This window comes from Aplysia californica, unplaced genomic scaffold (assembly GCF_000002075.1).
Source record: "Aplysia californica isolate F4 #8 unplaced genomic scaffold, AplCal3.0 scaffold00127, whole genome shotgun sequence".
Lineage (NCBI taxonomy): Eukaryota > Metazoa > Mollusca > Gastropoda > Aplysiida > Aplysiidae > Aplysia > Aplysia californica.
Genome location: NW_004797397.1, coordinates 747,249 through 756,251, shown reverse-complemented (window position 1 = coordinate 756,251; position 9,003 = coordinate 747,249). Strand labels below are relative to the sequence as shown.

The 9,003-nt window shown below is 41.6% G+C and overlaps 1 protein-coding gene across 1 annotated transcript in view; it reads left to right on the top strand.

The window, feature by feature from the left end:
• Window positions 1-9,003, top strand: part of LOC101856506 (matrix metalloproteinase-24) — a gene marked incomplete at its 3' end in the record, with an annotated part of 16,592 nt that overhangs the window by 2,472 nt on the left and 5,117 nt on the right. Inside the window, 4 exon segments of the mRNA XM_013081353.1 lie at window positions 2,636-2,794; window positions 5,824-5,976; window positions 7,875-8,011; window positions 8,829-8,964. Coding sequence (XP_012936807.1) covers window positions 2,636-2,794; window positions 5,824-5,976; window positions 7,875-8,011; window positions 8,829-8,964 — 585 coding nt within the window.

The window sequence follows — 9,003 nt, the reverse complement described above, 5'->3', positions numbered from 1 at the left end:
CCCCCCCCCCCCCCCCCCCCCCCCCGGGGCAGTGCCACTGACAGTAGTGTCTTTAGGCCATTCCCAAATGGGGGGTCATTTCTCGTTCAAGCACAGTAGAATTGTAAATGGGCTGATTCATGTCACGCTCATAACTGTGCCTTATCTACAACAGGGAACTGCTGCTTTTACTTTCCTAATCCTTACTATCGTCATTTTCCTCTACTTCTTGTGTATGTTTGTCATTCTCTTGTGACCTGCTATTTCTGGGGTGCCTTGATAGTCGAAGCAGACCTTGTGCTGTTGAAGCTAGAGAGGTGAGCAGAGTAAGTCTGATTCCTTGTAAAGACTTCTCTGTCGACACCCACCCCTTGGCGATCCTATGACCTTATGCAGTTGCGAGCGCCATAAAACCCTCTACAATAAAAAAAAAAAAAAGACAGACACAACACAGGGAAAGTAAAGAAGTAAGACATATCAGTGGCTCCCTCCAACCAACCGCTCCTAACTGCTAAACTACAGACGCCGGTTTTCAGATAGGTGACGGAAGCTGACTATATTGTACTAAAAGGCAAGTGCACTGTCTCTCTCTTGCCTTTTTAACTCCCAGTGGAGCATAGGCCATCAACAACATTTTCTCCAGCGAAGCCTGTACTGTGCATCTTTTTCTAGCTGTTTCCATGATGTCCCCGCCTTTTCCATTTCCGCATGTACCGCTCGCGTCCATGTCATCTTTGAGCGCATTGTAGTTTGGTATTGAATTTGAGAGGGGTTCAAATCCGTGTGATGTTCTTACAGGTCTCGTCTTTCTTGGAAACTATCTGCTGTTTACTGTTTGTCTGATGTTCACAAAACAGCAACAGGATCCTCAACAGCAATATTAAAAACTTCATCGGCAACAACAACATGAAAACAATAACAACAATAACATCAACAAGAACAATAATAATAATAACAACAACAACAAAAGCAGCAGCAACTACATCACCACCAACAACAACAGCAGCATCAGAAATCTACATCATCAACAAGCTAAAACACCAGCAGAATCACTAACAACAACAGTAGTAACGTCAACATCATCATTATCGTCATCAACAACAAGAGCAACAACAACAACAAAGTCATTAGTTAAGATCCCTCCATTCTAGACGGCCCCCTCGTTTCCCCTGTCTGTATTATAATACATGTAAACATGCTCTGTTTGAAGTTGACAGCATTTTAGCATGACAGATTAAAATTAACATTCTTCGGTGTTGTTACCCACTAAATAGGGCATTGGCCGACTTACTTCACATACCAGAGTGTAAAAACCCATCACGATCTTAAGAAAGTTAATTTATGAGAATAAATTAATAGGTCCATGTCAGTTTATCAAAAGTTTGTCTGACCTTTTTGAGAACTTTTGGGATTAAATATAGATTCTGTGTCATCACTTTTTGGGTTAAGCTTTACATTACTTTCCTGAAATTATGAAACGTTGCAAAAACAATTTTGCCTTGTGCGGTGGAAAGTTAAGAAAAATCACAAAAGCATTACATTTTTTAAAAAGAAATTAATATTTTCTTCAGACTTTAAAATGATTTGCTGCGCACGCATGTTTGAATCTACTTATGACAAAATTATTCTAATTTTGGGTTCCGCTCTAACGTCAGCAAATCTAACTGTTTCCGGTCACGTGTTTGCTCTCTCGGGATTCTGATTTTATTCTCATTTTTTAAGAAATATTATAAATTAGCCAAACGCATATGAGATACCAGCATTAGAATCTACATCTACCTAAGCGTATCCGCAAAAAGTACAATATTAAAAACGATGTTTTTAAAATGGTATTGTTTCATATGTGAGACGTGATGACAAAATGAGTTACTTCTGGCTATCCACAAATGGAGATATTGGCCAAAAATCGACACTAGGGACAAATTTGTAGATTTTCTTTTGATGCCATATTCTTTAAGTATAACATGCTTTTTGTTATTTCTTACTTCTAACTGTAAAAACTTCACCTATAAGCGTGATGTATCTATTTCAATAAGGCTTGAATCCGATAAGCAACTCATTTTGTCAGCACACTTCGCATATGTTCGTAATTACTCTCTGTATCAGCTTGTGGAGTTAATAACGCTTGTTAAAAATGCATGTTTTCATTTGATTTCAAAATTAAATGGCTGCTTTGAAAGTCTGGAGCCTATTATCTCGCTCTGTGAGTAGCAAGGAACTTCGTCGTTCCCTACACGCACATCCTTTCTCTGTACATCTGTACACATACATAGATAGATAGATAGATAGATAGATAGATAGATAGATAGATAGATAGATAGATAGATCATCATAACCACGATTAAACAAGGCCTTTTTCCGTGTATATATGTTATGTTGTGTGTGTGTGTGAGTGTTTGTTTATGAATATGTGTATGTGTGGGTGCGTGTTATCTATCCATCTATCTGTCCATTCATCCACCCATCCATCCATCCATCCATTTACCCACCCATCCATCCATCCATCCATCCATCCATCCATCCATCCATCCATCCATCCATCCATCCATCCATCCAACCATCCATCCATCCATCCACCCACCTACTCACCCACCCATCAATCCCTCCATCCATCCATCCATCTGTCTATATGTCATTCCCCTCCCCTCTCCCTCAGGCATCAACATGTTCCAGGTCGCGGCTCATGAGTTCGGTCACTCCCTGGGACTCTCCCACAGTGATGTAGGCACGGCCTTGATGGCTCCCTTTTACCGAGGCTACCAGAGACACTTCAAGCTGGACCAGGATGACGTCAACGCTATACAGGAACTGTATGGTAGGTCGAATGTTGCGAAACCTTTTTTTTTTTTTTCAACAACGGAAAAAAGTGGCCACTAGCCACGCTCTTCTCAAGGGATAAAACGGGAATGTGTAGGCCTGTTGACACGACTGTACATGTTATTATACTTTGTTGAATTGGATGTTAAATTTGTACGATTGCATTCTAGAATAGGCTTACACACACACACACACACACACACACACACACACACACACACACACACACACACACACACACACACACACACACACACATACACACACACACACACACACACACACACACACCTTAAAAGCGACCAACTTTGACGTATCAATGTTACACAGGGATCAAATCTAAGCAGTACCTCGTTTCGTCAGCGCCCCTTACATTTCACTACCTCAGAATTACAACGTTCTATCTGATGTTTTTGGCCGTTTTGAGTTATTAAGACCATGAGATCCAAAACAAAATGTTCTAAAAGTCTGCTCTATCAAAATCGTAAGATTATTCGGAGTCGTTATCATTTTTTAAAAAGCTTGAAATATTGTGAAACTCAAACATTTTTTAACGTCAAATTTCTCAAAGCTAGATACTGAGCAAATAAAACTTCGTAATTCTAAGGTAGCGATTTGCAGACCTGTCCCCGCAGTTTTATGCACACACAAAAATCTGAAATTATGCAAACTGAGCCCAAAAAATGTGAATCTGTTAATCTTAACAAAGAAGGAAAAATGAAAATGAACAGAAAATGTGCACCCAAAAAAATATCAAATTTTGCTAAAATACGCGGGGTGCATAAAACCCCGGGGACAGCTAGTAGACCTCCTTCACACCACCAAGGCTCTTAATGGCGAGGTAGCCAAACAATCTCAGCGTTGCCCTCCTTCTGTAGCTCCGCACAGACTACGTTCCGACAAGCTGTAGCTCTCTGTTACCGCACTGAACCTCGTAAATTCTCGCCACAGACATTAATTTTGAAACCTCCGAAGCGTGACGAGCACACACTGGGGGTCAAGGCCAAACCTCAGAACTCCATGACATTTTGGGTAACTCACTGAGCCTCTCACCTTTTTTTTAAGAGGTTGATCTTGGTTGTAAGTGTGTGTGTGTGTGTGTGTGTGTGTGTGTGTGTGTGTGTGTGTGTGTGTGTGTATGTGTGTATGTGTGTATGTGTGTGCCTGCGTGAGTGTGCGTGTGGTTTTGTGTGTGTGTGTATGTGTGTGATTGTTTGTGTTTGTGAATTTGTGTGTATGTGTGCGTGGGTGTTTGTGGGTGTGTGGATAGATGTGTTTTTGTTAGCATGTGTGTTTGTCAGTGTACGTGCTTGTTTGTGTGTAACGACGACGTATAGCAAACCTTATGAGACCATTTTAAATCTCACGCCTGCTGTCCTATATCACACCACACCACACCACACCACACTAAAAAGTAAAGTTGTTCCCGCCTCCGATCCGGACATTGGGGATTGCCTTGTTAGTGAGACAACTTCCTGGGCCTTCGGCATATTGTGGTAGTGTGTCCAGTTCCTTTCCACGCCGCCTTTACTTCCCCAACTCGAAGTCGGGTACCCATTACTGCTGGATTAGCAGGAGGGGCCGAAAAAAATCCGTGTCCGAACCGAGGTTCGAACCCAGACTTTCCGCTTCCGAGACGAGCGCACTAACCGCTTCGCCACCACACTAGTACCAGTATATACCTTATTGTACCACACGCGCATATAAATATTATACTTATCCTACGCCACACTATACTCGTCCACATCGCACCAAACGACCTTTGCCTCTACACTTACTGCTCACCCTCTCCCCTACAGGCTTGCTCCGGACGAGAGAGAGAGAGAGAGAGAGAGAGAGAGAGAGAGAGAGAGAGAGAGAGAGAGAGAGAGAGAGAGAGAGAGAGAGAGAGAGAGAGCACAACGCAATTCCCTCCACATCCTACCGAACATGACACAGTTATATACAATACCGCACCACACATGCACCGTACAATATACAACATTTCACCACATAATACCAAGATGTAAACAGACTTTACCTGCGTCTGTGCCGTAGCGGTTAGGCGCTTGACTGTCGCTCGCAGGAGACCCGAGCTCGTTTCCGAGGAGAAAATCTTTTTATCTCTATATTATATTATCTTAGTGAAAGTCCGTCACTTTGGCCGATTAAAACTTCCGAACCACTTAACTTTCGAATTTGATAAAAAAATTAACGGAGGTTCGGAATCACTTAAAGGGTGCACAGTTTTATTGAGAAGCCTGAAGTCACTGTAGCTTAATTTTCCGTTTTTCATTGGTTTCGTTTAGATCTAATCTTGGGAAAGTCCGTCTTCTAAGACGCCATTGTAAACAAGTGAGGTTTCCATTCATAGCCGTGCGCACTGGTTCCACACCTCTGAAATTCTGGAGTGTACAACCACGAAAGCGGAATAGAGAACCAATCTATACATCTATTATATATTTAGCAACTTTGAAACACATTTGTCACTTTTCTCTCATGATTTACTGCTCCATTTCAGTAGAGTGTAAATATAGTAGGCCAATGACTTTCAGTTGATGTTAACGCACCGATTATTCCTTTCATCGAAAGGGCGCCCATCTAGTCGAATATATTGGTCTTTCTGCTGGGAAGCCGCATCTTTCTCAGCTCAGGTTGACCCTGACAAGCAAGGTCGGAACCTGCCTCCTTAATTATCTAAATTTTAATGGTGTCGTCAATGAGGGTGTAAAACCACCTGCATTAAACTGTCTTTCTCATTACCCCCCCCCCCCTTACACCAACCTCTCTCTCTCTCTCTCTCTCTCTCTCTCTCTCTCTCTCTCTCTCTCTCTCTCTCTCTCTCTCTCTCTCTCTCTCTCTCTCTCTCTAGGGAGACAGAGACAGAGTGAGAGAGAGAGAGAGGGGGGGGGGAGAGAAAGAGGATTACTATAGGAGCTGTGCGCTGCATAATATGTTCTTTGTATTATTGTACAGCGCATTGAGCACTTCTTAGTGGAAATGCGGTATATAGATATAATTATTTATTTATTTAATTGGTTTATTTAGGTTCGCCAGGCAAAAGAGATCGTGGGTACCCCCGCAAGCCCGCCCCACCCCCTCCCACCAGAGGTCCAGTGCTCAGTGTGCCCAAGATCTGCCTGGACTCCAAAGTGGACGCAGTCACCATGAGCTCAGATGGTTATACCTACATATTTAAAGGTGAGTACGTCCGTCTATCTATCTATCTATCTATCTATCTATCTATCTATCTATCTATCTATCTATCTATCCATCTGTCTGTCTATCTATCTATCTCTCTATATATCTATCTATCTATCTATCTATCCATCTATCAATATTTATGTGTGTACTTGGGTGTTGAAGTGTGGGGGGGTGGGTGAATGAGTGAGTGAGTGAGTGTACGTATTTATGCTTGTAAAACTGTGTATGTCACAAAGCTATAAACACCGAGAAAGATAAGGAAGAAAGAGAGAGAGAGAGAGAGAGAGAGAGAGAGAGGGGGGGGGAGAGAGAGAGAGAGAGAGAGAGAGAGAGAGAGAGAGAGAGAGAGAGAGAGAGAGAGAATATACAAAAAAAAATTCTACATAGACATACAGATTCACACTCTCGCAACTACTCGCTTTCAAAAGCACACGCAGTGTCTGTCTATACAGCTTTCGCACACGTGCATACAGAAATATAAGCGCACATCCACTCCTTTGATCCTTGATTTATTGATGAATCAGATTGCTCGTATTTCAAACACCCACCACGTTGTGTAGAAATGAAGATGACTGAACTTCGACAAGGATTCTCAAAAGCTGAAAAACAACTGGAATCAAAATACCGTCCATCTTTCATCTCCGGATTGGACTGTGTTGGCCGAGATAAGCAACAGGGGAATAGAGTTTCAACGACCTCCGGGGTTCGGGGGTAGTTTTTGTCCGGCTGTTTTGTCTCTATTCGTTTCTTCCTTTCCTTTCTTCTTTTTTTTTCTTTTCTGTTTTGTTGTTGTTGTTGTTGTTGTTGTTGTTGTTGTTGTTGTTGTTGTTGCTTTTTTGTTGTTGCTTTTTTTTTTTAAACTGATGTCTTTTCTTTACGTAAATTTTGGTGGACGACGGGATGAGGGGAGGGATGGGGGGGGAGGTTAAGTTGTTAGGGGGTTTGTTTTTCTTGTTTTTCTCTTTTAAGTTCTTTCACCAGGACCACCATTCGGGAAAATGTTATGCCTTCCGTACAGACAGGAGATCCCAAAAGGAAAATTTGGTGCATGCCCCCCCCCCCCTTCAACCTCAAATATCACATGCCCACTTTATTTTACATAATTTGAAGGCCGGAGGCGGGGAGGGGGGAGGGATGACTATAGTCACTTTTTACGGAAAGTGTGTGTAGCATAATCGCGGCGATCACAAAAACTGGGAAGATGAAAAAAATCCGAAGAGCAGTTTTACGCTCAAGGGATGCTTTACTCTCTAAAACGTGGGTGGTTGGCGGGTGCTCTGGTATGGTTTGCTCCTTCTTTCCTATCAAACATCTATCGTCTTTATCTCCCCTCCTTCTATTTTGTGTTTGTTACTCTCTTGCAACACCTCTAATCTTCTGCACATATATGACTTTATTGTGTTGCAAGTGCCGTAAAACACTTGCTAAAGCTAAACTAAAAACTCTCCAAAACTACACGCCGGCATGCACAATAGAAACAAGGTACAACAAAACAAACAGCTGAAGTATCAATAGATACTTTTGAGTATCTTTGAAACCGAAGTATCTATGAGTCCTGTCTTTTAGTTGGGTGAAGTGGGTGGCTGGCGGGTGCTCTTGTAGGGTTTTGTCCTTCTTTCCTTTAAAGCATCTATCTATCTATCTATCTATCTATCTATCTATCTATCTATCTATCTATCTATCTATCTATCTATCAAAGCATTATTACTCTTATTATACTGACTTATTACTATCATTATGAATAATAATATTGATTATCATTATTATTATTATTATTATTATTATTACTATTATTATTATTATTATTATTATTATCATTATTATTATCAACATTATCATTATCATCATCATCATCATCATCATCATCATCATCATCATCCTCATCTGTCCGGCAGGCAAAGACTACTACAAGTTGAGCAACTACGGTATAGCCTCGGGCTACCCACGGGACATCGCAGCTGACTGGAGAGGGGTCACCGGGCCTGTAGACAGCGCTCTGCACTGGGACAACGGCTACACTTACATCTTCAAGGTACGCTGGATTTTTTTTTTGAGTTTTTGACATCTTGAAGGTACGCTGGATTGGGGTTTTTTTACATCTTCAAGGTACGCTGGATTTTGGGGGGTTTTTTTACATCTTCAAGGTACGCTGGATTTTGTTGTTTTTTTACATCTTCAAGGTACGCTGGATGTTGGATTTTTTTTTTACATCTTCTAGGTACGCTGGATGACGGTTTTTTTAAATATATTTTCAAGTTACCCTGGATGACGGTTTGCGGGGAGGGGGGGGGGTGTTAAGTTTTAGTAGAGGTTTTACGGCGCTGGTCACTGTTGTTGTCGATGTCGTTGCCACGGTTTTTCGCCGTTGTTGTTGTCTTTGTCGTTTTCGTTATTGTTGTTGTTGGTGTCTTTGTTGTTGTTATTTTTTATGTTTTTGTTGTTGTTGTTGTTGTTGTTGTTGTTGTTGTTACTACTGTTGGTGCGGTTGTTGTTGTTGTTGTTGTTGTTGTTGTTGTTGCTGTTGTTGTTGTTGTTGTGGTTGCTGTTGTTGTTGTTGCTGTTGTTGTGATAATGTTGTTGCAGTTGTTGTTGTTGTTGTTGTTGTCGTCGTTATTGCCGGTGTCGTTGTCGGTGTTGATGTTTGTTGTTTTTGTTGCTGATGTTTTGAGGTACCGTACTTGACTTAAGAAAGGTTCTTTCAAAGAACAAAAACTTGATATCCTTGCATGACTAAACTTTTTCAAGACAAATTATGTCCCGCCTCTTAAATAACCCAATACTGTTGATAGGGGCGTTAAACCCATACCATTTCACAATTTTCACAAATTATGTCCCATTTCCATGCGCAGGGAGACTACTATTGGAAGTTTTACAACTTCAACCTGATCTACGTGAGGAGCATCGAGGAAGGCTTCAAGGGTATCCCTAGCAACGTGGACGCCGCCTTTGTGTGGGGAGGAAATGGAAAAACTTACTTCGTCAAAGGTAGGATGAGCTGACAAGCTTTAATTATGTACGCCCCGC